The 27,859-nt window shown below is 40.2% G+C and overlaps 2 protein-coding genes and 1 long non-coding RNA gene across 8 annotated transcripts in view; 2 read left to right on the top strand and 1 right to left on the bottom strand.

Annotated features, from left to right (window-relative positions):
* ATP5MK (ATP synthase membrane subunit k) overlaps positions 1–1,038 on the top strand; it is a 6,177-nt gene extending 5,139 nt beyond the window's left edge. For all 5 annotated transcript variants that reach the window (XM_025467085.2, XM_025467086.2, XM_035707718.2 and 2 more), the window contains exon 4: positions 935–1,038. The gene's annotated coding sequence lies outside the window, so the exon portion shown is untranslated. The remainder of the gene's footprint in view (positions 1–934) is intronic.
* Positions 1,023–15,664, bottom strand: TAF5 (TATA-box binding protein associated factor 5). Its single transcript, XM_049103200.1, has 12 exons — positions 15,074–15,664; position 14,841; positions 12,440–12,677; positions 8,476–8,791; positions 7,516–7,679; positions 7,274–7,409; positions 6,536–6,656; positions 5,489–5,618; positions 3,524–3,688; positions 2,689–2,866; positions 2,367–2,544; positions 1,023–2,086 (listed from the first exon to the last, which is right to left on the bottom strand). The coding sequence occupies exons 1-12, from the start codon at positions 15,632–15,634 to the stop codon at positions 1,869–1,871; spliced, it is 2,406 nt and encodes an 801-aa protein (XP_048959157.1). The 5' UTR covers positions 15,635–15,664; the 3' UTR covers positions 1,023–1,868.
* LOC112672274 (uncharacterized) lies at positions 15,655–27,859 on the top strand. 2 transcript variants are annotated; one of them, XR_003144144.3, is made up of 3 exons: positions 15,655–15,848; positions 15,967–16,107; positions 27,653–27,859. It is a non-coding gene; the product is annotated as an uncharacterized LOC112672274 (long non-coding RNA). The 2 variants fall into 2 exon arrangements; XR_003144143.3 differs by lacking the exon at positions 27,653–27,859 and adding an exon at positions 18,724–23,685.

Raw genomic sequence — 27,859 nt, 5'->3', positions numbered from 1 at the left:
AGCTTTGTAAGAGGGTGTCTCCTGCCCTAGCCAATGTTGAATCAGTTTCTGATTTTTGCTTATTTGATGAGTGAAAATGTGTCTTTTTGATGAAGTAATGCATTTTTTCATTTGTTTACTGTTTGCGTTTTTCTTAACAGTCCCTTAATATATTTTTCTTATTTAATAATTGAGTCTTTTCCTTTGTGAAGACCTTATTTCTCTTACATAAGTCCTTTATGTAATAATTATTAAAACCAATCTTTTAAATACATTGTAAATATATCTTATTTTTTTGCTAGCTTCAAATTTCTATATAACCAATTTTATATTTTCTTTAAATTTTTATAGATTTCATTTTCTTCTTATGGCACACCACAACCTCCATTTGCCCATCCTTGAATGAATAATTGTTTTGGTAGTAGATGATATGGAGAAAACCCCAAACCCAGATCTTTATCTTCCTTAGTTCTCCACAGAAAATTTTTCCTTTGCTCTTAAAAGCTTTTCCAATCTCAAAACTATTGACTAAGACTACATACCCCAGAATGCAGTGGCCCATGACTCATTCCTGAGAAACGGAGTTTTTGCCCAGTTTCCATATTAGGTACCTCCCAACTTTGGGAGGGTGGTTGTATCCCCATTATAAAAATGGAGAAATTTTATCTCTGATATGTTTACTACTTTTTAAAATGTTACTTTGTATACTAGATTTTTCCAATAGCATACATTCAGGATGATACTGAGTTGTTGGCAGCTCTTTTGTTAAAGGTGAAGTGTAAGGTTAAATTGTAGTAAGCTGAAAGATACCTGCATTTTGGAGTGGTTACTGACTGAGAATCTGATGAATTTGCATTCAGTTTCAGGGGGTTCATGGATAGTCCTATACTAGTAATTACTGAATATCTTAGAGTTGAACACAATTGTGTCTGAACTATTTTTGCTTTGTTTATAGGACTTTAACTTGGACCTCATCTGTTAAATTCCCATGCTTGGAAAAGCTAATGTCAACTCATCATGTGATACTCAATTTGTACAATAAATTATGAACCTGGAAAAGCTGGTTGTCTTTATTTACAAGATATCAAAAATATAAAAACTGTACAAAATGCAACGAAGGCAAAAAAACTGGCAGTGACTTGGTCTAAATCTTTTAGTTTCCCAAAGCAAGGCTCAGTACTGGAGGTAAGCAACTGAAATGTCTGTCTGACTTCAAGTGTACTAGGTTGTATGTAGCTGCTTTAGCTGAAGTAGAACATGGAAGCTAAATTTCTTCACCTGGTTTATAGAGTGTTTGGGTGCACTCAGAATCCAACAGGTACAAATTCAGATGTCAGTGGTTGGCTTGTAGTTCATCTAGTTCTTAGAAATTGTAGTTCACCCTACCCAGTAACATACATTCCACTAATCATGGGCCAAGCAAAAATGTTAGTGGATCATTTAACATAGTACTTGAGTGCCATACAGTAACTACATTTTTACAGCAAAAACATACATGCTCATAGAGTTCTTCAGCTAAAATTCAAGATGGTATTATATTACTCAATTTGAATCTTGAAGCGGATGAATTATTGAAATCAATTGATTTTTTTTCAAACATAATAAATTAAAATAGCATTTGAACAGAAAATGCATAGTTTCCACACAATCCAAAGCACCATAAATGTCCCCTCCACAAACATAATACCTCTTATTCAACTAACGGAAATTAGTTAAATGTGGTTGCTATAGAAACGTGGAACTGTCCTGTTCAGATTTTCCAAGCAGCATCCTTCCAGATCCATATAGACAAAACATTCTTTGTAGCTTAAATATTAATCACTGAGGTATTTGCTTTTAGTCTCCCTTTTTCAAACAGTAGCTTCCAAAAGGTCTTTAATACCGATGGTTTATTGCGGACTATAAGCTCCTGCAGCTAGAACCAAGTTTCTTCGAGTAAAATGGAGATGTACAACTGGTGTTGATTTGGTCATATATGTTCCCAACAGTAACTCCTGTGAATTCTCAGGTAAATTTATATGCCCAGTGGCTGTAGTAAAGTCATCGGTCTCTAAATCTTCAAATGCTTTGACAGCATCCCACAACCGGACTGTATTATCCATTGAACCTAAGGGGAAGTTAAAAGGAAACTATTTAGTAGAGTCTACCATATTTGAGTTCTGACATTTTGTCAAATACACTTCATATATTTACTATATAGTTCTGGTGAAAAAAATCTAAACTTGGTTAATAAACTCTACCTTCTAAAGGACCATTTCAAGCAGTTTAACCCAAGAAGTCTGCACATGTCGTGTCTAAGAGAAGCAAAACCTAACACAGTCAATCAACACTGTTTCATTTTAACATACCATTTACCCCTTACCACAAAGCCATTTCTAATCATTTACCTGAGGCCAAAATTTCACCATCTCTACTAAACCTAAGTGAACAGACTGTATCAGTGTGGCCTTTTAATTCTCCAACCATCAAACCATGTCCGATATCCCAAAGGAGTACTCTGCCATCTGTTGCTCCTGTAGCCAGGAATCTCCCATTGGGAGAAAATGTCAAGGAATGAATTGGTCCCTAGAAAAGAAGTCCATGGAAAGAATCAGAAGTGGGTTAAAAATATCTAAGAAAGTAAGAAAATGCTAGAATTTAAAAGCTTAATGGAATGAATAGTTATTATCTCAAAGACAACTTATGTGCCAGAACAATGGTGTAAAATACCTTGTGTCCAGTGAATATTCTTACGCAGTTCCCATTCAAGACATCCCAGAGCCGCACAGTTCTATCTGCAGAGCCCGTAGCAACATAATTAGAATTTGGATGGAACCTGGTACAATTCACATCAGCAAGATGGCCAGCAAATATCCTTAAAGGCTGGTAGTGGTCTGTAGCCCAGAGCCTTTTAAAAAATGCATTGAAAGCAAAAAAAAAAAAGTAATAGTTAACTGCCAAAATTCTAAAATAAATACAGAAACACCCATGTGAAATATTAACTCCAAATAGATCTCCACCACCCCCTTCACTGGCTACCTAAGGAAAAGTGGAATGAGTGAGACGAAATAACATTCTCAAGGGAAACTAAGTTGATTTAATATAATTTTTTTTTCAATTCTCTAGTTCTCTGTTATGTACCTCCTTTCCTACCCCAATTCATAGTCTAACCCATAGAAAAGTATTTTTCCCTAGTTTTGGCCACCATAAAATTAGTTTCTAATTTGAGTTACCTCATCCTGAACTTTAAAGGGGATCACAGGAAAACACCAGCAGTGCTCACAGTGGTGGTGAAAGTCTAGCTGGTGGGAGGGGTGGGGAGCCTGTTAAATACTTGAGGGAAAAAAAGGATTCTTTTTTTTTTTTTTTTTGAAAAAAAGGATTCTTGATAGGAATTGCAGACATAGTAATACTCCTCCCAAATTCCTTTTCAAAATAAGTACTATAAATGCTGACATTCTCAAAAAGTTGATCCCAAAAAAACAAGTGAAAACAAGTTTGGCTGAAGTGTGTAATTCCCCCAAAAGAAACAATTTTGCCAGTCATAAGATCACAATGTTCTTACCGAGCTACTCGATCATGGCCCCCTGACACAAAGTAATATCCATATGGAGAAAACTGTGTGTCCCATACTGGGTAGTTGTGTCCTTTATATCCCACCAAGCAAGTAAATGTTTGAAGACTCCACAATCTAACAGTTCCATCCTCTGAAGAAGAAAGCAAGTAGTTCCTGAGGGAAGAGAAGGTAATATATTTGATTCCCAGAATAACTTAGTTAACCTGTCCAGTTTCTTTGTACATTTGAATATGTTAATTATAGCTGACATGCTACATCTTTTACTTATACATGGAATTCACAGTAGATAACAAAAAGTTAAAATTAACTAAACTGTTAGCTCTGACACTACTGAACACCTACTGAATGAGATTATTTTTAAAAGTATACTGGGAAAACCACAGTTCTTATAAAAAAATTATACCAAAGGGTACCAAAAAATAGTTGGTCATAAAGGTCAATTGAGAAAAGCTAAGAAAGATGATAGAAGATGTCACTTAAAATTCCACAATTCTTTAAAATGGAGATGCTCGGGCAGCCCCAGTGACTCAGTGGTTTAGCACCACCTTCGGCCCAGGGCGTGATCCTGGAGACCCAGGATCGAGTCCCACGTTGGGCTCCCTCCATGGGGCCTGCTTCTCCCCCTGCCTGTCTCTGCCTCTCTCTCTCTCTCTCTCTCTGTCTCTCATGAATAAATAAATATTTAAAAAAATAATTTAAAAAATGGAGATGCTCAGGGCACCTGAGTGGTTTAGTCGGTTAAGTGTCTGCCTTCAGTTCAGGCAATGCTCCTGGAGTCCTAGGATTGAACTCCCCATCAGGCTCCCTGCTTATGGGGAGTCTGCTTCTCCCTCCCTCTGCCTCTCCTGCCCCATATTCTCTCTCTCACTCGCTCTCTCAAATAAAATCTTTAAAAATAATTATTTATTTTAATTTATTATTTATTTTATTATAAAATGGAGATACTCTTTTCCTATCATGTATAACTTGTATAAACATTTAGAAGGAAATGTCTGACAACAAACACTATAGACATGGAAGTAATACTTTACCTTTTTTAGGGATAAAAACAAAAGCTAAACCACTCAAACTACTATGGTTTTCACTGAAATCGGAGATTTCCCTCAAGTAAAAATGTATCATCTGGCTATCAGTTTCTTTTATTCTCGAGATTTCATAAAAATGAAAATACACATGGGGTTGACAGCTATTATCCAAATAAGATACAAATGGTATTATGAATATATAATTCCCTCCCATTTCTACAGAATGTTAAAGATCATGAAAAATAAGCAAATACCTGTGGGTTTCAAATTCCCTTTTCAGTATTATCCTCTTAGTACTTTTGATTACACAAAATTTTCAATTGACAGCTAACATGCCTTTATTATAAGGAATCTGTTCTGAATTTAGAGTTGCCACAAACCCAAGGTAGGAACCCAAAGAAGCAACTCAGCCCCTACTGGAGTTATACAAAAACTAAAGCTAATTTTTAAAACCAACAAACCAGGGATCCCTGGGTGGCTCAGTGGTTTGGAGCCTGCCTTCCGCCCAGGGCATGATCCTGGGGACCCGGGATCAAGTCCCCCATCAGGCTCCCTGCATGAAGCCTGCTTCTCCCTCTGCCTGTGTCTCTGCCTCTCTCTCTCTCTCTCTCTGTCTCTCATGGTTAAATAAATAAAATCTTAAAAATAAATAAATTTATATATATATATATATTTATTTATTTTTAATAAATAAAACCAACAAACCCTGAAGCTGTCCATCTTGATTCTATAAATTTGGGTCTGAATTAAGTTGCTATCTTGTACACAGTACCCCAAGATGAATTAGCAAATGGCAGGATTCTAAAAGATCATGCATGAGAGGCAACCATGAGATTTTTCTAACAATATCTCCCAACACATTTCCAGTAGTAACTTTTATATAATCTCAATATAATACAGCAATATTTAATTTTTCATTGTATTTTACCTGTCTGGACTGAAGCTGGCTCCATAGACAGGCCCGCTGTGACCATACAAAATCTTCAACTCACTGGCTGTTTTCTCATCCATTATTCTTTCTAAGACATCATCTGACTCTTTGTCTATGAGGCTAAGATCTAAAATGATCCCAAAATATTGATTTTTTAAAATAAATTGATTAAAAAAATACATTCATTAGAACATTTTAAAGTAGTCACATCATGGTTCATAAGAACTAACATCTGAGCAGTTCTTCTTACAAACCACCCACAGGGCTAATGTCTCTAATCATCCCAGTGTACAGAAGAGGAAACTGAGGTTTAAGATAGTTAATAATCTGCCAGAATGCACATAGCTACTCAGTGTTGGAATTATGATTAAAACTCAAAATAGGGGCGCCTGGTTGGCTCAGACAGTTAACCATCTGCCTTTGGCTCAGGTCATGATCCCGAGGGTCCTGGGATCAAGCCCCATGTTGGGCTTCATGCTCAGAGAGGAATCTGCTTCTTCCTCTCCCTCTGTGCTTGCTCTCTAATAAATTAATCTGCAATAAATAAATAAAACTCAAAGTAATCCACTATATCATAATGTTTTATATAAATGCAAACTATGGAAATATTAAAAGTTTTTTTATAATGTATTATCTTGTTTAAAATTTAGCAAGAAACTTTAAAATGAAATCCTAAAATTAGTTCTTCTTAAGCCATTTTTAAGCTAAAACAGAAAGTACTCTCCCATTATTTACTTTAAAGGCATTTTTAAAATTCACAGGCGAACAGCCAAAATTAGATTTTTAAACTTACAGAGTTTTCTGGCCCAATCCCCCCATTCTATAGGTGAGAAAACTGAGGTCCAGGAAAGTTAAACGAGTCTAGCACCCCAGTCTCCTGATTGCCACTCCAATGCACTTTTCACTTGGGAATGTTAGTATTTTGAGTTAAAGTAAAATCAAGTGAAATTCTGCTGAGATCACAATCTCTTGTGTATACTCCAAGGATTCCAGATTGGTGTAAACTAAAGCTGAGTTCACATCTTCACAGGTCATCTCAGTTACCTGCTGCTTGTTTAACACTACGAAGTTTTTTGGGTGTCACAGACCATACTCTAACAGTTGAATCTGCAAAACCTCCAGCAATCAAACTAGAATCATCAGTGACATCCACTGCAGTGAGGCCCTGCCAATAAAAAAATAAAAACATTGCATTCAACAATACTGTCTTAGGGAAAAAATTACATCTTAGAAAATATATAATGATAACTCTTTTTCTCATATAAGAGATCACTTGAGATTGCATTTTCTCCTATGAAACCCACTGTTTGAAAGTATTTACTTTGAGAACATGTCATTCACTCCTTTTGCCCTCTAAATTTAAATCACATGAAGAAAACCTTAATCATTTCTGTACTTTACTAAATATATCCTTAACAGCTTATTATAAACAATCTATAAAGACATGTTGAGTCCTTAATAAAAAGTTTTAAGTTTATATAAATACTTAAGCCAGGTTCAATAGAGATGAATTAGTTTCCTGCTCCTCAAAGGCTAGCAGAATTCTGATCAGTGAAACAAGCAACATTCTGGCACCTGCAAGTTGCTAAAGGTCTTTTCAACACTGCCTTCTATCTATTCCAAGCAGTGTCCAATTATCCTTTCCTAACTTCTCTCTGTAAGCTATGTTAAGAATTTAAAAAAGAAAAATCTGTCTTAGTTAACACATCTAAGTTTCTTTTCTTGGAAAGTGACCACTTTACAAGACTCTCTAGGCAGAAATTGCACAATTATCTTACCGACCTGGTAAGCATTGAGGAATGTATAGAAACAAATGGAGGGTAAACAGTCTGGCCCAAGGCGTACTCGTTTGGTGGTTTCTTTCATATTCATTATCTTATCCAATTTATCTGAATCTTTCAACTCAGGAAGAGGGATTCTGTGAAAGAAAAACAGACTGAAAATTACCCTATTAAGAAACTGAATTCACTACAATAACAGATCATCTTAAAACTTAGCACATGTTCCTTAAATTTTCTCCTCACCTGTTTTGAGGTGGAGCATTAGGATCTTGTTTTTTGCTTTTGGATCCAATGCTATCTTTTTTAGGTTTCTTCTTTTTAGGTTTTCCTTCTTCATTTTCTCCTTCTTCATCTTCATCATCCAAAGGCACCTCAATTTCTGGCTCTTTTAATAAACCAAAGAATACCTACAAGTCAAAGGAGCCAACATTTTCAAGATTAATATTTCATTCATTGACATCCTTTTCATATCTTGATAGGATGAATCACAATTAAAATACAGTAACATACCCTGAAGCAGATTCTGTATACTTATCTACCCAAGAGCCAATCTCCCCTTCTTCCTTACTAACAGAACCCTGATTTTGTTGGAGCAGCAATATGCTTGGTTAAATCATTTCTGTTCCCAGACTCCTTTGCAGCTTGGAATAGCCATATAACATCATTCTGGCCAACAGATGTACACACAAATATACTGGGTAGGGTTTTAGAAAAAAAAAAAAATACTGTTTTCCTGATACAAAAGAGATTTAGCAGGGATAAGCCTTTTGTCCTCCCCACTCTGCCTTCCTGGAATGTAGGTGCAAGCTGGAGCTACAACAGCCATCTGTGAGCACCAAGAAGAAGGCCAAATTCTAAGATAATGGAGGAGAAACTAGGAGCCAGGCTCTTTGATGGCAGTGTGGAGCCCCTACGCCAGAGCAAGAGGGCTTTCCTCTGCAATTCATTGTATGTATATAAAATCCCTTATTTAAAAAAAAAAAAAAAAAAAATCCCTTATTTGCTTGTCACTGTAGTCAGGGTTCTGTTAAATGCAACCATTCCCAAATTCTAATTTATACATCATCCTTAAAACATGAAACTTAATATACAGTGTACAGTTATTCCCAAACTAGCTATAAGAAAAATGTGTAAATTATGTAGATGGAAATACTACAATTTTTCATAATCTGCATTATATAGTTCTTAGGTTTATTCCCATACCTTTGATTTGTTTGCCTCTCGTTTAGCCTCTCCTGCCAAACTTCCCACCATCGCATCTATCTGTTGCTTACTACGCGGCATCCCATCAAAGATGTCAATGTAGAGGTGCTCCTGAACTATGTTCCATATCTGATTGTTCTGTTTCTCCTGAAGATGCCTCTTCAAGAGTTGGTACGAGTCACGGGAAATACGCAGAACAAATTTACTTGTTCGAAAATCCAACATGGTCTCATTCCCTTTCATGTGTTCCTTTTTGGTAAGACTAGATAATACTCGTAGGTCATCCTGGTAATAACATTCCTGATCTCCATGGAACCTGTTTCAGTGATTTTAAAAAGTCATTTTTCAATGTAATCATTAAGGGATCTGCTCTCCCCCATATATTTATAAACATCCCAGAATATTTTCAACGTAGCAATCTGAATAATCCTGGACTAAGCTTACAGGATCAGAAGTAACTCATTTCAAAATGATTACAATTCAGTTTCTGATTTCATCCTGAAATTTAAAAATTTAATTTTCTAATGAAATGTATTATTAACATTTTAAGAGAATTTGAAATAATTACCATAAGTGAATGAAAGATAAGATGTCCACCACTAGTAGACATTTGAATTAGAATTTCTGCTTTACTAAATTTTATGTTCTCTCAAAATCCACTTTTAAAAGCTTTTTATTATGGAAATTTTCAAACATATACAACAGTAGAAACTAGTATAATTAACGAACCTATCCCCCAGCTTCTTAATAATTAATACATGACATTCTCATAAAACCCACCATTTTCAATGATTTCTTATATTCTTAATACCAGATATATTTATTAAACATCAGTATAATAATAATGACTAAAGGACAAACAAATGTTGATACCAAAGAATAAACACTTCCATTTACTCACCATTACCAAAGGTAATTAAGTAAAGCTTTCAGCCTTGGTGATAATTAGTAAATTTAAATGTACTTTTGTTTCTATAAATCTTAATTTTCCTGATAAAGTAAAATTAAAGATCATATATTTGGCACTCACTAACAACGCAAAAACATTTAGAGAACAATGACTAAACATAAGATATTAGGGCTCTAGCTCTGATACAAGTCAAAAGATTCCTAAACTGTTACCTATGTTACCCTATTATGATTCACCAAGACATGAACTAAGGGTTTCTGTCCAAGATTTCAGTGAAATTAGAAATTTCAGTCTCCTGGTGTTCATAGCAGTCACTGCCCATAACCTCATCTGAGCACTGGTGCTTGGGAAGGGCTGAGATTGTCCACAACAAGCAGACAAGAGTCCCCCAGGATATTCTAGCTTTCTGTGGCAAGATGGCTATCCATGATACTAAGAGAGGAAGGGGTTTCTTGATGACAATACTTTAAGAAAAATTAGGTTACAATCCTATCATCATCAGCCTTTGTTAATTTTTTTCTAAAATGCTAAGCTAAAGAATATTTGCTTTATAACCTTCTATAAGGCATCATACAATAACGAATGGACATGATGGCATTGAAGCTAAGTGTCCCAAGTTCTATTATTCCCCTATAACCACTACTTGTGTTGTCTGACAACTGCTGGCTTTTGGGTCTATTGTTTGTATTAAAATGTTCTCATTCAAACTGTTAAGTACTGCCTCCTTTTTAAACACTCCTTTCTTTGGCTTCTATAACTCAATACCTTCCTGGTTTTCTTCCTACTTCTCTAACTTCTCCTTGCATACCTCTTCTACTTGGCCATCTGTTCTACTCTTTTTCTATCTCTTCTACTCCAAATGTTGGGAGTTCCTCAAGGCCCAGGTCCAGCCTCCCAGTGACTTATTTCATATAGCCTCCACTCCAGGTAATCTCATCCATATGCATCAATATTATACACAACTCCAATTTATGGCTCTAGTCCCTACATCTCCTTGGAACTCCAGAGACTTATATACCATTCACGAATCAACTTAGTATCTCTTAAATGAGTCAAAGGCATATTCAAATCTGAACTCAAGATTACTCCACAACCGGTCAAACCAGGTCTTCTTCCAGGGTTTCCTATCTTAGTGAAGGCCACCCCTATCCAGATGATGGAGCCAGAAACCTAATGGTTATCAATAATACTCTCATCTCCCTTACTCCATATCCAATCCATCACCAACTGCCTCACCAATATCTACTTACCTTCACAAACACTACTGCACCCTAGTCTAATATTTCTCAACAGAACATTTTGGGGCAGAACAATTCTTTGTTAAATAGGACTACCTGCACATATTAGAACATTTGGCATCCCGAAGACACCTGCTCTTCCCCACCCTGGTCATTATGACAACCAAAACACCTTTACACATGTTCAAATAGCCCAGCAGAAGCCGGAATAATATTACCCCCTAGTTGAGGACCACTACAATCACCTCCCAAACCAGTCACTCTAAAGTCACTCTGTTCCTCCCTACAACCACCATCTATTCTTTCCAACTGCATAAAGGTCCTTTCAAAAGGCAAATCGGGGCACCTGTCTGGCATAAGTAGTAGAGCATACGACTCGATCTCATCAGGGTTGTGAGTTCAGCCCCACTCTGGGTAAAGAGATTAATAATAAAATTTTTTAAAAATGCAAATCTAATAATGACATGGACCTTCAATGACTTCTATAGCAGAGACACCTCACTGTCCCTAACATCCATTTTTTTTCTTTCTTCCTCCACAGCAGAATTCCTGCATCTTAGCTGAGCACATGAACACAAGGGAGATAGGAAGTATGAACATTGACTAACCACATAAAAAAGGAAGAGGGGGCAGCCTGGGTGGCTCAGTGGTTTATCGCCATCTTCAGCCCAGGGCGTGATCCTGGAGATCCAGGATGGGAGTTCCACATCGAGTTCCCTGCATGAAGCCTGCTTCTCCCTCTGCCTGTATCTCTGCCTCTCTCTGTCTCTCTCATGAATATATAAAATCTTTAAAAAAAAAAAAAAAAAAAAAGGAAAAGGTGTGGGACACCTGGGCGGCTCAGTGGTTGAGCATCTGCCTTTGGCTCAGGGCATGAACCCAGAATCCTGGGATCAAGTCCCACATTGGGCTCCCTGCGGGGGAGCTTGCTTCTCCCTCTGCCTATGTCTCTGCCCCCACCCCTGTGTCTCTCATGAATAAGTAAATAAAATCTTAAAAAAAAAATAAAGGGAAGAGGTGTGTGCAACTTCCAGAAAGGATGTGCGCCTTTCCAGCTGACTGCAACACTAATATGACTGCTCAGAGCCAAAGAGCCATCTTGTGCCACAGGTAGAAACTATGCGACAAGGATGGAAGAGCATCAAGATGGAGAAAGCCTGGGTCCCCAGTAATCAAGGCCTCCATACCAGTCCCCGACTGCCTAACCTTTATGAGAGAGAAATGAACTTTTACTGTACTTAAGCCATATTATTTGGGTTTTCAGTCACTCTCAATCTAATCTAACCCTAACACAGCTTCCTATTGCTCTTAGGATAAAAGCAAAAAATACACTTATTTATGTCATTATTGTTTGAGTGTCCATTGAATCTCAGCTCCTAATCCTACCCAATACAACCCACCACTGCTCTCAGAATAAACAAAGACCCTCAACATGGCCCAAGAACCTGTCTGTACCAGCCCAGCTTCAGGTTATACTGTACCTGACTCTATACTCTGCTCCAGCCATACTGGCCTTCCTTCATCTCTGCACCTACCATGATCCCTCCCGCCAGAGCTATTCCACACGCTTTTCCTACTTCTCTTTATCTGGTTAGCTCCAATCCAATCTTCGGATCTTACCTCAAGATCACTTTCTCAGGGAGCTTTCCCTGACTTCTCCAACTAGATCAAACCCCTTTTTTAGGTTCTCCTAGCAGCAGGTATCTCTACTTCATGAAATACATTTTGAGTTACAATCTTACACTTGTGTGGTTACAGATGTGTATACACATTATATATGTGTGCTATTTATGTAATACATATGAAATTCACATACTTCTCAAAAAATGATTTTGCTTCATTCTCATGTTGATTGTAGACTAGTTCCAAGTACATGTGTACAAACAGAGGATAAAAGAGTTGGGATAACTCTGCCCGATGGCAGTCCAAAGAACATTCAATGAAGTGTTTCAGTCCACTATAGTATTCTTCATACATTGTGGGGTCTCCTTGTTGGTTGTAGGCTGACAGCACAGCACTGACATCCGGCTGGTCTTCCACAGCTACGCTTCCAACTGTATAAAAAACGAAGAACAACTTTCAAAAACTGACCTGATACATACCAAGTGACTAAAGCTGTTTTATTAACGTCCAGAGGGAAACTGTTTCTTAGATGTTTGCCTCTCTCCTCTCAAACTCTCTCCCCCACACAATCACACAATCTTATAATGGGATTTTCACTTCGTTTCAGTCACCCATCCAAAACTCCTTCAGCTTATCCATATCTTAAAATAAAATTTTCAAATCAGTAACAAAAAGGTTCAATATTTTTCCTGCAGCTACTTCAAAGACAAATTTCATAATACATGGTATGTGCAAATCAAACAACTATGTTAACCTTCTCTCAAGGTTCAGTGTAAATGGCACCCATGGCTACCAAGCGCTGCCCTGAAGTAACATTCTCAGATCTCTGAACTGAGTATTATAACTTTCTTGTAACACATCCTATTCTGCAGGATATGTATATATCTATCACTCCTTATAAAATGCAAGCATTTCAAGGGTGGGAAGGATGAGCCTTATTCATGTTTTCAAAAGATAACTCAATTTACATGCTTAAAATAATCTCCATAAATACCATTCCAAGGCAGAAAACATGAGTATTTGGGGATCCCTAGGTGGCTCAGCGATTTAGCGCCTGCCTTTGGCCCAGGGTGTGATCCTGGAGTCCTGGGATCGAGTCCCACATCGGGATCCCTGCATGGAGCCTGCTTCTCCCTCTGCCTCTCTCTCTGTGTCTCTCATGAATAAATAAAGTCTTTTTTAAAAAGGGGAAAAAAAAAACATGAGTATTTATTTGTAATAAAGCAATACCAAACAATGATACACCTGCCAATCTAATCAGTCTCATTGTTGCAAAATTTTAAGTTGCAATTATAATACTTCTGTATTCTTCACTATACAAATGTTATAAGTTCTTTTGGTTACTCAGATGGCCTCTTTTCCTCCTTACTGGTTTCTGAGTTATAATAGGTCAAGTTTCTGAAAATATGAGAGATTATAGAAAAATAACCAACATAATTCATCCATCTTATAGTTCATTCACAAAGTTTAGCATTCAGAAAAGATTCCTCTAAATCACATTTTTGCACATTTCTATTTAAGGGATACAAGGATACATATTCACACTTCACTTCTGGCAATGCTACAAGACTAGGTCTCACATAAATACAGATCTATTTGGCTAGAGGCTCTGCACTGGATAACTGCATTCAATAAACGTTTATTATCACCTCAGGATCACCTTTGAGTCCTCATGCTGTGTATGAATTTTACTGCGTGGACTTTGCAACTACAGTTGCTAGGAAAAGGCTGGGAAGGGAGGTCTCAGGTGTTAAGTGTTAGGCATAAACTTAATAGTGCCAGGCATTTTATATATATTATAGATGAGCCTCACTATAATTCATTTAATAAAAACAACAACAACAACAACAACAACAACAACAACAAAAACCCAACCTCAACCTCAGGAAGAATCAGCATCACATAAGTAAAAGCAACAGAGATAGAGAGTCTGAACCCTGGTTTGTCCAAAACATATTCCTAAATGAATAGTTCTCAAACGTTGCCATACATCAATACCCCCTTAGAAGCATATATTCAAAAATGGAGATTCCTGGGCAGCCCAGGTGGCCCAGCGGTTTAGTGCTGCCTTCAGGCCAGGGCCTGACCCTGGAGACCTGAGATCGAGTCTCACGTCGGGCTCCCTGCATGGAGCCTGCTTCTCCCTGTGCCTCTGTCTCTGCCTCTCTCTCTCTTTCTGTCTGTTATGAGTAAAGAAAAAAAAATTTTAAAAAAAAAGGAGATTCCTACAGATTCCTCTACACGATCTGATTCACCAAGTCTGAAGTGATGTGCAAAAATCTGCATTCCCCCAAAGGTTTAACTAGTGATAGCCTATAGTTTGAGAAATACTGCTTCACTATGTTCCATCACTCCCTGGCTATTCAGTCCAAAGCGAGTCTCTTGGCTTTTCCGAGTCCGTTTTCTTATAGAGGTAATGTCTAGCTCAGAGTGGAATTGTGAGAATTAGGATATATAAGGTATTTTTAGTAATTACTTAAAGAAGACAGCACAGTTCTGTATAAATAGTGTTAATGCAGACCTGCCAAAGCTTAAGAGCCCCCCAAAGAAGAAAGGGACCGAAAGCCTGAAGGTCCCCGCCTCTAGGCGCCCACCCTCCCCAGACATCCCATCTGCTCAACTGCTCTCCTCAGCCTCTCACTGGAACTGACAGCTTGGAAGAGGGTTTGACTGCGCAGCCGGCGCACCAGAGAAAGGGGCGGGCATGTGGCCCTAGAGGCGGGCCCAGGAAATTCAAAACAAGCCCGCAGAGGTGCAGGCCTGCCAGGCTCTGCCTTCCCGGCTTGCTCCCTTCCGCGCCCTGCCTCCCCGGGACTCCGCGGCTCACCTTTCCCGGAGCCGGAGGACCGGTCGCTAAGCCCGAGACGGCGGGGGCCCCTGAAGCGCCGGTGCCCGGAGGGTCAGGGGCCGCGGGGCCGGGGGCCGAGGCTGTGACCCGGCTGAGAAGCGCGCTAGCCGCCTCCGTACCGGCGCCGTCCGCCTCTCCCGGGGCTCCGGTGCCCGCCACTGCTTCCTCCAGCAGCCGGGCCTCACGGCGCAGCGCCTCTTCGGCCTCGCGGAGGTTACTCTGCCGCAGGAACTGCAGCACGGCCAGCAGAGTCTGTCGGTCGTGGGGGGCGCCGGCCTCCGGAGCAGCGGCGGGCACCGGGGCCGCCCCCGCCGGAGCAACGGCGGAGACAGCCACCGAGGGTTTGGGGGTCCCACCATCCCCGCCGGCCGACGACGCCGCCGCCGCAACGTTCCCGCCGCCGCCGTTGGGGCCGTTGTTGGTAGTGCCGCCGCCACCCTCGCCAGTGCCGTCCCCCGCCTGCGGAGGTAGCAGCGTCGGCGGTCCCTCTGGCTCTAACTTGACCGCCACCTCCGTCTGCTCCTCCGCCAGCGCCGCCATCTTGCGGCTGAGCCACCTCGCGCCGTCAAGCGTGATTGCGTTTTCACCACATGGAGGGCGGGGAGGAGCGTTTTACGACACATTGGGAAGGCACTATACGGCAGTAGGAGGGGCGAGAAGGGAGGAGAAAAAGAACAGGAGCGAGAGCAGTTTTCGAAAGCGAGTGACAGAAAGGCAGGAAGTGGGAGGTGGCGACCGCCTGTAACATTTGACTGTAATAACTACCATTTATTGCAGACCCGCTATTTTTAGGCACCGTGAGAGACATTTTACATTGTATGACCTCCTTTAATTCAACAATCTCACAAGGCAGTATTATCCTCTCTTTACAGGTGACTCAACCGGGACCCAAAGAGGTTAAACAACTTACTTGCCACAGTCACGCAGGAAGAAAGTGAAAGCGTCAAGATTCGAATCCAGGTCTCTAACTCAGAAGCATATCCCATAGCCAGAAGAAGTCTTCTGAGATACTGGTAATGTTTTATATTTTGATCTGTGTGGTGGTGACTTTTTTTTTTTTTTAATTTTTACCTTCATAAAAAAGAAACAAGCTAAAGGTATGAGTTTTGTGAACTTTACAGCATGTATGTTATAATTCAGTAAAATTATCTAAATTTTGTCATTGTGAAATGGGTACATTCTGTATTCGTGCTGTTAAACTTTATTACAAATAAACTGCGGTTTTTTAAAAGATTTTATTTATTTATTCATGAGAGACACAGAGAGAGACAGAGAGAGAGAGAGGCAAAGACACAGGCAGAGGGAGAAGCAGGTTCTATGCAGAGAGTCTGCCGTCGGACTCCATCCCGGGTCTCCAGGATCACGCCCTGGGCTGAAGGCGGCGCTAAACCGCTGAGCCACTCGGGCTGCCCCAAACTGCGTTGTTTTAAGATTTTATTTATTTATTCAAGAGAGATACAGAGACAGACCGAGTCATAGGCAGAGGGAGAAGTAGGCTCCCTGCGGGGAGTCTGATGTGGGACTCTATCCCAGGACCCCGGGATCACAACCTGAACCAAAGACAGATGCTCCACTACTGAACCACCCAGGTGTCTCTAAACTGTGTTTAATTGCATACTTTTTAAAATAGTATGTGCCATTTTGGAATATGCTTCAGAAGTTATACAACCCTGCTGCATATTGAATCTTTTTATTTTATTTTATTTTAAAGATTTTATTTGTTTATTCATGAGAGAGAGAGAGAGGCAGAGACACAGGCAGAGGGAGGGGCGCCTGGGTGGCTCAGCGGTTGAGTGTCTGCCTTCAGCTCAGGGCATTATACTGGGGTCCCAGGATCGAGTCTCACATCAGGCTTCCTGCATGGAGCCTGCTTCTCCCTCTGTCTGTGTCTCTGCCTCTCTCTCTGTATCTCTCATGAATAAATAAATAAAATCTAAAAAAAAAAACAGGCAGAGGGAGAAGCAGGCTCCATGCAGGGAGCCCGATGTGGGACTTGATCCTGGGTCTCCAGGACCAGACCCTGGACTGAAGGCGGCACTAAACCGCTGAGCCACCTGGGCTGCCCTTGAATCTCATTTTATTTTTATTTTTATTTTTTTTAAATTTTTATTTATTCATGATAGTCACAGAGAGAGAGAGAGAGAGAGAGAGAGGCAGAGACACAGGCAGAGGGAGAAGCAGGCTCCATGCACCGGGAGCCCGATGTGGGATTCGATCCCGGGTCTCCAGGATCGCGCCCTGGGCCAAAGGCAGGCGCTAAACCGTTGCGCCACCCAGGGATCCCTTGAATCTCATTTTAATCTCAAAATTCTGGGGGATAGATGCAGACAAGAAATGTGAGCTGCAGAATTGGGAAGATCTAGCATAGTTATTCACATTGTTGTTTTTCAGTCCTTTTTTTTTTTTAATTTATTTATGATAGTCACAGAGAGAGAGAGAGAGAGGGGCAGAGACACAGACAGAGGGAGAAGCAGGCTCCATGCACCGGAAGGCCGACGCAGGATTCGATCCCCAGTCTCCAGGATCGCGCCCTGGGCCAAAGGCAGGCGCCAAACCGCTGCGCCACCCAGGGATCCCTTGTTTTTCAGTCCTACTGGCTTTCCTCAACCCTGTGTGGTAGCTGAATGACTAGGATCAGGTTACTTAAGTTGCTCAATTTCTAAAAGAGGGATAATAATAGTACCTAGCTCACAGAATTGTGTAAGGATTAAATGAGATAATAATGTATATTTGATACCTAACACATAACAGTTATTGGTTATTTTTCCTTCACCTTAAAAGCTGTTCTGTAAATGTTTGATAAAGTCCAATTATGATGTTCAGGGTGATCTCAAGACTGGAATATGAAACTAATCTAATTGGATATCTCAAGTAAGATCATGAAATATGCTGGGAGTGTGGGGAAGTGGAAGATAACTAAGAATGGTTACTATTTTTTTAAATTATTTAAAAGATTTTATTTATTTTGAGAGAGAAAGTGTGTGTGCAAGAGAGCATGAACAAGGGGAAGGGCTCCCACCTAGCAGGGAGCCTAATGCAGGGCTTGATCCTGAGATCCTGGGATCATAACCTGAGTGGAAGGCAGATGCTTAAGAGAGTGAGCCACCCAGGTGACCCAGCATATTTTTTTTAAGATTTTGTTTTATTTTTTAAGTAATCTCTACATCCAATGTGAGACTCGAACTCACAACCCTCAAGATCAAGAGCTGCATGCTTCACCAACTAAACCAGCCAGGCGCCCTTTTTTTTTTTTTTTTTTTTTAAGATTTGGTTAGCATTTACCCAATACTGATCAATATAGAGAAAACCTGAATCTCATGTGCACACTTATGATATGGGGAGAATTTGCCTTTTCCTTAGGATCATTCAACTAATTTTTCTGATTCAGTATTCATTAAATAACCTGATAATTAATTGGCAAATAATTGAGTTCTTAGATGAAAGATGCCATGAATAACACATTCAGGCATGTTTATTTTTCCCTGGAAAGTTGTCTTACCCTCTTATAAATAGTAAATTAACATTCTGATGTATTTGTTAGTCTCAAGAATCTGATCCTGGGAACTGGATCTGCTTCTACAGCTGAAGCCCAGATACTGGGACTCACAAAAGTAACTTTCCTTTTGTAGGGTCTACCTTTCAACTACCTTTGTCTCTTAAGTGCAAAAAAGTGTGGATTGGGACTTCAGACAAGGTTACTTCAAATAGATTGGTTTTCCTGTTATGCCACAATAGAGATAAGTATATTGAGTAACTGCAAGGCCCACTTTTAATTTTTGTTGCTCTTTTCCCCTGTCTTTTTAATCCCTACTCCCATTCTTCTATTCTCTTCCTGGGATGTTTTAAGAAGTCTAGTGTCAATCTGTATCTTTTTCCTTTACAGAAGAGCTACTCTTTCTCTCTGAATGTTTCTTTTTCTTCTTCCATGTTATTTCATTTTACTTTAATGTAAAGTAAAGTAAACATAAAGCCACTGGTGGCTCAGTGGTTGAGCGTCTGCCTTCCGCTCAGGGTGTGATCCCAGGATCCAAGGATCGAATCCCACTTCAGGCTCCTTGCAGGGAGCCTGCTTCTCTCCCCCCCCCCCCCCGCCCCCATGAATAAATAAATCTTTTTTTAAAAGTCTATCTCCCTGAAAGCTTGTTTCTACCCACTTTTTCTTCCTTTGATAATATCTGTATTCCAGCCTTTAACAAATATCATCATTTTTCCTACAAAAATAAGCCACATCATAGAAAGGAGAACAAAGAAAAACTATATTAATCCCAATACTCTAACATAACATGGATATCATTGTGTCACTATTTTTTTCACAATTGTAACCATATGTATTTCTATCATGTTATTATAGCCTTCATAACCATCATTTTAATGATTGCACAGAATTCTAACAGAGACAGTCATAATTTTTCATGACTTATTTAATCATTTCCTCACTGAAAAATATTTAAATTATGCCCCAATCATACCATAAACAATGATAAACTACTTTTTCATTTATTTCTTAGGTAGAGACTCCCAGAGCAGGATTGCTAAAAGATAAAAAGGTGTAAACACTTTTCAAAGTCTTGATATATGGGGGATCCCTGGGTGGCTCAGCGGTTTAGCACCTGCCTTCGGCCCAGGGCGTGATCCTGGAGTCCTGGGATCAAGTCCCATGTTGGGCTCCCTGCATGGAGCCTGCTTCTCCCTCTGCCTGTGTCTCTGCCCCTCTCTCTCTCTCTCTCTCTCTCTCTCTCTCTCTCTCTCTCTTTCTGTCTCTCATGAATAAATAAAATCTTAAAAAAAAAAAAGCCTTGATATGTGTTAACAAGTTGCTTTGTTTAAAGTTGTACTAATTAAACTGTCCTTAGCAATAAGAGGGCCTATTTTCATGGCATCCTTATGTTTCATTGTTTACCATTGCTTAAAATAAAATAATAAGTTGTTTCAAATGTGACCAAAATGTAAATGTTTATACCTTGAGACCCACCAATTCCAATGCTAGAATTATGGAAATAATCTGGTAAGCATGTGCAAGGATCTCCACTATAGACTATGACAGTGTGATACCAGGTATCTTTTTCTTTAAGATTCATTTGTTTATTTGGGGGGGGGGGGACACACAGGGAGAGGGAAGGGCAGAGGGAGAGAGAGAACCCAAGCAGACTCCCTCCTGAGCACAGAGCCTGATATGGGGCTTGATCTCACAGCCCTGAGATCATAACCTGAGTCAAAATCAAGAGTCAGACACTTGGGGCGCCTGGGTGGCTCAGCGGTTGAGCATCTGCCTTCAGCTCAGGGCCTGGTCCAGGAGTCCCAGGATCGAGTCCCACACTGGGCTTCCGGCAAGGAGCCTGCCTCTCTCTGCCTCTCTCTCTGCCTCTCTCTCTGTGCCATGAATGAATGAATGAATGAATGAATGAATGAATGAATGAATAAATAAATAAATAGTTTTTTTAAAAAAAGAGTCAGACACTCAACTGACTGAGCCACCCAGGTGTCCCTCTACATTTCCTCTTGACGATTCTCCAGCATCTTAAACATAATATATGCAAAACTGGACTCCACACTGGCTCCTTCTCTGTATTAGTAATTAGCAATACCTTCATCCTGATTTCTTAAGCCAGAAACCCAGGGCTCATTAACTTATATTCAGTCTGCTCCAAGTCCTAGTTTGAAACAGCCCTCTATTCTAACAATTTGTCTCCCTCTTCATTGCCATCATCCTAGACCAAACTATTCACATTAATCATCTGGATTATTGCAGCAGGCTCCTAAAGGGTCTCGTAACTTCTTTTCTTCCCCCTTGTATTAGTTTCTGAAGCTGATTTAACAAATTATCACAAAATTGGTGGCTTTAAACAGAAATCTGAAGTCAAGTTGTCAGAAGGGCAGCGTTCCCTCCTAAGGCTCTAGGGAATAACTGGGATTCCTGCATCTTCTACCTTCTGATGATTGCTGGCATCCTTTGGTGTTCCTTGGCTTGTGACGACATCACTCCAATTTCTATCTTCCTACCATCTTCTTTGTGTGTCTCTTTTTATTTCTCTCCTAAAAAATTTGTTTTAGAAAGAAAGAGACAGCATGAGTGGGAAGGGTAGAAGGAGAGGGAGAGAAAATCTCCAGCAGACTCCATACTGAGCACAGAGCCCAATGCTGGGCTGGGCTCAATCCCAGGACCCTGAGATCTTGACCTGAGCTGAAACCCAAGAGTCAGACGCTGAACTGACTGTACCACTCAGGTGCCCTACCGTCTGCCTGTTTCTTTTCTTTTTTCTTTCCTTTTCTTTTCTTTTCTTTCTTTTTTCTTTTCTTTTCTTTTAAGATTTTGTTTATTTATTCATAAGAATACACAGGGAGGAGAGAGAGAGAGGCAGAGACACAGGCAGAGGGAGAAGCGGGCTTCATGCAGGGAGCCCAATGTGGGACTGGGTCCGGTCCGCGGTCTCCAGGATCACACAGTGGGCTGAAGGCGGCGCTAAACCACTGAGCAACCAGAGCTGTCCCCTCTGCCTGTTCCTTTTTTTTTTTTTTTCCCTCTGCCTGTTTCTTCTGAGAACACTTGCCATTGGATTTAGGGCCCACCTCAATAATCCAGGATTCTCTTCTCATCTCAAGATCCTTATTTTTTTTAAGATTTTATTTATTTATTCATGAGAAACACAGAGAGAGAGAGGCAGAGACACAGGCAGAGGGAGAAGCGGGCTCCATGCAGGGAGCCGGATGCAGGACCGATCCTGGGACTCCAGGATCATGTCTCGAGCCAGCCAAAGGCAGACACCCAACCGTCCCTCAAGGTCCTTACTATTTATTTATTTATTTATTTATTCATTCATTCATTCATTCATTCATTCATTCATTCATTTATGAAAGACATAGAGAGAGGCAGAGACATAGGCAGAGGGAGAAGCAGGCCCCATACAGGGAGCCTGATGTGGGACTTGATCCCAGGACTCCGGGATCACACCCTGAACCAAAGGCAGGCGCCCAACCACTGAGCCACCCAGGCGTCCCTGAAATTTAAATTTATTTAAAGTTTTACATGCCTGAGGCACCTGGCTGGCTCAGTCTATAGAACATGCAACTCATGATCTTGTCCTGAGTTCAAGCCCCACTTTGGGAGTGGAGATTACATTAAAAAATTTTTTTAAATCTTTAAAATTTTACATGCCTATAACTGCTCAGTGCCTTGCCACTTCAGTTATCATAATATAAACTCTTTCCCTTGATTCAAGTCTCCTGCCTAACCTGAAGCCTGTCTCTCCAACCTCAACACGCATACATCTGCTACATACTTTGCCTAGGCAGCTGTTCCCCCTCTATTTCCATCTTCTTACGGTTAATTCCCATTATACCTTCTTTCTCCAGAGGTTTGACTATCTACTGCTGTGGTAGTTGACCCCTAACACTGGAATACTAATTTTTCTACAACTGGGGTCAGCAAACTATAGTCAGTGGGCCAAACTTGGCCTGCTGCCTTTCTTTATAAATCAACTTTTATTGGCACAAAGTCAGAGTTATTTGTTTATATATTATCTATGGCTGTTTCTGTGCTACAGCAGCAGAACTGAGTGGCTGAAACAGAGGCTAAATGTCCCACAAAGCCAAACATATTTCCTGTGAGGAACTTTCCAGAAAAAAATTTGCCATTCTCTGTTCTAGGCTTAATTTCCTGTTTAGTGTTCTCAGATCCACTATTTGGTTTTCTCTTGTTCACAATACTCAGCAGGGTGCCTATGCCCAGTCTAATACTATTGCCTGGCAGACTGGGTGATTACATCGGCCTCTCTCTCCCTCTCTTGGTCTCTCTCTTCTCTGCCCTCCCTCTCTCTCCCTATCCGAATATGCTATTCTTCATGAACAAGTTGAGTATGATACATTTTTACAATAGTTTATACACACAAAAACTCTTATTATTAATTATTTTTTAAGGACAGGAAAGAACTAACATGCCTTACACATGATGATAATGTGCACCAGACATATCTGTAGATTCATGAAAGCATATCAGAAAAACTATGCTTTTTTAAAAAAAATATATTTTATTTATTTATTCATGAGGGACACAGAGAGGGAGAGAGAGAGAGGCAGAGACACAGGCAGAGGGAGAAGCAGGCTCCATGCAGGGAGCCTGATGTGGGACTCAATCCCAGGACGCCAGGATCACTCCCTGGGCCAAAGGCAGGCACTAAAACTCCTAAGCCACCCAGGGATCCCCCACAAAAACTATGCTTAATCTTATTTAGTCTCTCTTTCTTGGGTCCAGTGTCTTTTTACATGAAGGCTTTGTTATAATTATTCAGGAATTATTTCTATTATACAAGTTTTGTAATTTTTTTTTTTATCTTCTGAGTCTTTGAACATAATTTTGAAAAGAAGAAATAATGTAATCATTTCCATAGCCATAATATACCATTTTCATATTTGCTAATGTACTCTCACTTTATTTAGCTATTACATTTAAGTCTATGATCCGGGACGCTTGGGTGGCTCAGTGGTTGAGTGTCTGCCTTCAAGTTAGGGCATGATCTTGGTCTGGGGCTCGAGTCCTGCATCAGGCTTCCTGAGAGGAGCCTGCTTCTTCTGTCTGTTTCTCTGACTCTCTCCCTGTGTCTCTCATGAATAAATAAAATCTTAAAAAAAAAAAAAAGTCTAGGATCCATTAAAACTAATTTTTGTAGATGATAAGAAGTAGAGGTCCAACTTCATTCTTTTGCATATGGATATCCAGTTATCCCAGCACCATTTGTTGAAATTCTCGCCCCTTTGGATGTTTTGGAAACTTTGTGAATAACCGGGGGGATCCCTGGGTGGCTCAGCGGTTTAGCATCTGCCTTTGGCCCAGGGCGCGATCCTGGAGTCCCGGGATCGAGTCCCACAACAGGCTCCCTGCATGGGCCTGCTTCTCCCTCCTCCTGTGTCTCTGCCTCTCTCTGTCTCTATGTCTATCATAAATAAATAAATCTTTAAAAAAAAAAAAAAGAAACTTTGTGAATAACCAATGGACTATAAATGTGAAGGTTTATTTCTGTACTCTGAATTCTGTTTGATCTGTAGGTTTGTCATTAAGCCAGTACCACAGTGTTTTGATTACTGTAGCTTTGTAATAGGTTTCAAAATTGGAATGTGTGTGCCTCTAACTTCATTCTTCTCTTTCAAGATGGTTTTGGCTATCCTTGGTCAATTTTTTGTAGCAAAAATAACAAAAATGAGTGCATGCATCCACTACCTTTAATCAAATTTAGTACTGCTCTTACAAATCTCTATAATGGAATTCTAAGGAGGCTGTTTGGGATCGGGTACTTGGAAAGACAAAGGAAAACACTTTTTATTTTTTATTTTTTTAAATTTTTTTTAGGAAAACACATCTTATTTACTTATTTATTTTTTAATTTTATTTTTATTTATTTATGAGAGACACAGAGAGAGAGAGGCAGAGACACAGGCAGAGGGAAAAGCAGGCTTCACGCAGGGAGCCTGATGGGGGGGACTTGATCCTGGGACTCCAAGATCACTCCCTGGGTCAAAGGCAGGAGCTAAACTGCTGAGCCATCCAATTGTCCCAAGGAAAACATGTTTTAATTGGGAAAGCTACCATGATGCTTAAAACCTTTGAAATCTAAAAAAAAAAAAAAAAACCTTTGAAATCTGACTTGTTTGAGAGGAATCTAAAGTTTGATTTTCTTTCACAAATACACTTTGTTGTATAACACCAGAACATATGATATGGGGACACCTGGGTGGCTCAGCGGTTGGGCACGTGCCTTTGGCTTGGGTCGTGATCCCAGAATCCAGGATTGAGTCCCACATCGGCTCCCTGTGAGGAACCTGCTTCTCTCTCTCTCTCTCAGTCTGTCTCTCATGAATAAAGAAATAAATCTTTAAAAAAAAAAAAAAAAGAGAGGGATCCCTGGGTGGCGCAGCAGTTTAGCGCCTGCCTTTGGCTCAGGGTGCGTCCTGGAGATCCGGGATTGAATCCCATGTCGGGCTCCCGGTGCATGGAGCCTGCTTCTCCCTCTGCCTATGTCTCTGCCTCTCTCTCTCTCTCTCTCTCTCTCTGTGACTATCGTAAATAAATTAAAAAAAATTAAACAAAAATAAAAAATAAAAAAATAAAAAAGAGAGAGAGAGAGAGAGAACATATGATTTGTAGGACTTGAGCACCAGTACAGAATTTTAGATTATTAGCCATATGATCCTTGAAATCAAGACAAAGCTATGAGTTTCAGGAACCCTCATTATATTAGCAAATTAGCACAAGAAATAGGTATAAATAATACCTTCAAGTCCTGACTTTATTTTTTTTAAGATTTTATTTATTTATTCATGAGAGACACAGAGAGAGAGAGGCAGGACACAGGCAAAGGGAGAAGCAAGCTCCATGCAAGGAGCCCGATGTGGGACTCGATCCTGGGACTCCAGGATCATGCCCCAGGCCAAAGGCAGGCACTAAACCGCTGAGTCACCCAGGGATCCCCTTTAAGTCCTGACCTTGATTGGAGTCTATCATTTGGGTCAGAATTGTATCCATAATTATTTATATGACATATACATTTGATGATTTGAAACTGTTTTAATAATACTTTTTGAAATTAATATTAATACCAGAAAGTCCTCTGTTTTTTTTTTTTTTTTTTAATTTTATTTTATTTAAGCAATCTCTACACCCAACATGGGACTCAAACTCACAGTCCTGAGATCAAGACTCATGCTCTTCTGACTGAGCCAGCCAGGTGTCTCAGCCTTTTGGGTTTTGTTTGGTTGGCTCGTTGTTTTTGTTATTGTTGTTGTTATTGTATTGGAGATTCAGGTCTCCATCCCAGGACCTTGAGATCATGACCTGAGCTGAAGGCAGATGTTTAATGGACTGAGCCCCCCAGGAGCCCAGCCCTTTGGTTTTTAATCTGTTTTTAAAAATTAAAGTCTTTGGTGAATTATTTACTTACAAACAAAGAACACCAGGAAATCACTCAAGGAACATTTATGGATTTCTTGATTCCCCAATCAGTTCCACAATATTAGTCATGGATCTGCTTTAAAAATTTCGTAGGGGATGCCTGGGTGGCTCAGCGGTTTGGCCCCTGCCTTTGGCCCAGGGCGTGATCTCGGAGTCCCAGGATCGAGTCCTATGTTGGGCTCCCTGCATGGAGCCTGCTTCTCCCTCTTCCTGTGTGTCTCATGAATAAATAAATTAAATCTTTAAAAATAAATAAATAAATAAATAAATAAATAAAAATGAAAATTTCATACCCAGAGACCCATTATCCTTCACAATCAACCAATCTCTGTCATCTCCTAGTGAATTAATATGTGAAACTTTTGTAACAGTTTTTAGACATGATTTTTTTTTTCTGAGTAGGCTCTACACCCAACATGGTGCTCAAATTCACAACTGCAAGAACAAGAGTCACAATGCTCCAGTGACTGAGCCAGCCAGGCACCCCTAGATATGATTTTCTGTTTGAAATGTCAAAGCAATGCCTCCCCTCAAAAAACTCAGTTCTAAAGCATCTTGGTCTAATCATCATACAAGGAGTACAATTACTGATTGTGTTAGATCCACTTTTGCTGTTTTACATTTCCACCATTTTAACAAGTTAGCATCCAGGAGAGTGAAGTTCTCAATCTAGGATATGATTCAATTCTGATGCCTTGTCAAAATGTAAAGGTCTCAGATAAGCGCTCAAAATACAACTTTGATGTGGAAACGCACTTGGGTCACAATGGAGATACAAGAAATTCTCATTTTATGAAATAGATATGTTCTGGAAGCCCTCGCATATTATAAATATCACATAATTAAGCCATTTACCATATGGATTAGCTGATCTACCATGGAAACATAGCCATAAGGACATATTTATTTATTAAGAGATTTATTACAAGGAATTTCTTTACACAATTGTGGGGGCTTGGGCAGGTATGAAATCTGTAGGGCAGGGATGCCTGGGTGGCTCAGCGGTTTAGCGCCACCTTCAGGCCGGGGCCTGATCTTGGGGACCGGGGATCGAGTCCCACATCGGGCTCCCTGCATGGAGCCTGCTTCACCCTCTGTCGGTGTCTCTGCCTCTCTCTCTCTCTCTCTCTCTCTCTCTCTCTGTGTCTCTCATGAGTAAATAAATAAAATCTTAAAAAAAAAAAGTCAACCGATTGCAGCTGTTAATTATATCTACAAATACCTTCACAGCAATACCTAGGTTAAGTGTTTGAATCACTGTGCACTATAGCCTAGCCAAGATGACACATAAAACTACCTTTTGCGGGATCCCTGGGTGGCGCAGCGGTTTGGCGCCTGCCTTTGGCCCAGGGCGCGATCCTGGACACCCGGGATCGAGTCCCACGTCGGGCTCCCGGTGCATGGAGCCTGCTTCTCCCTCTGCCTGTGTCTCTGCGCCTCTCTCTCTCTCTCTCTCTGTGTAACTATCATAAATAAATAAAAATTAAAAAAAAATGTTTAAAAAAAAAAAATAAAACTACCTTTTGCACCAGAGGATTGACAAAACCTGAAGATATTTCTGTTTACCAATTAAACAGACACAACCCAGTGATAATAATGCAAGTTCATAATTCATTTAGCTTGCCGGCTTTGAAAATATGCAATTCTTGGGACGCCTGGGTGACTCAGCAGTTGGGCATCTGCCTTGGGCTCAGACCATGATCCTGGACTTCCAGGATGGAGTCCCGCATCAGGCTTCCTCCAGGGAGCCTGCTTCTTCTGCCTATGTCCCTGCCTCTCTCTCTGTGTCTCTCATGAATAAATAAATAAAATCTTAAAAAAAAAAA

Source organism: Canis lupus, chromosome 28 (assembly GCF_003254725.2).
Source record: "Canis lupus dingo isolate Sandy chromosome 28, ASM325472v2, whole genome shotgun sequence".
Lineage (NCBI taxonomy): Eukaryota > Metazoa > Chordata > Mammalia > Carnivora > Canidae > Canis > Canis lupus.
This window is presented reverse-complemented; position numbering and strand designations above follow the sequence as displayed.

Excerpts from the sequence above, each read along its gene's own strand:
- TAF5 (XM_049103200.1), bottom strand. The coding sequence starts at position 15,634 with ATGGCGGCGCTGGCGGAGGAGCAGACGGAGGTGGCGGTCAAGTTAGAG. Across the intron at positions 8,792-12,439 it reads GCAAAATCATTTTTTGAGAA|GTTCCATGGAGATCAGGAAT; the intron begins GTATGTGAATTT and ends TCACTGAAACAG. Across the intron at positions 2,087-2,366 it reads TGGTGAAATTTTGGCCTCAG|GTTCAATGGATAATACAGTC; the intron begins GTAAATGATTAG and ends ACTTCCCCTTAG.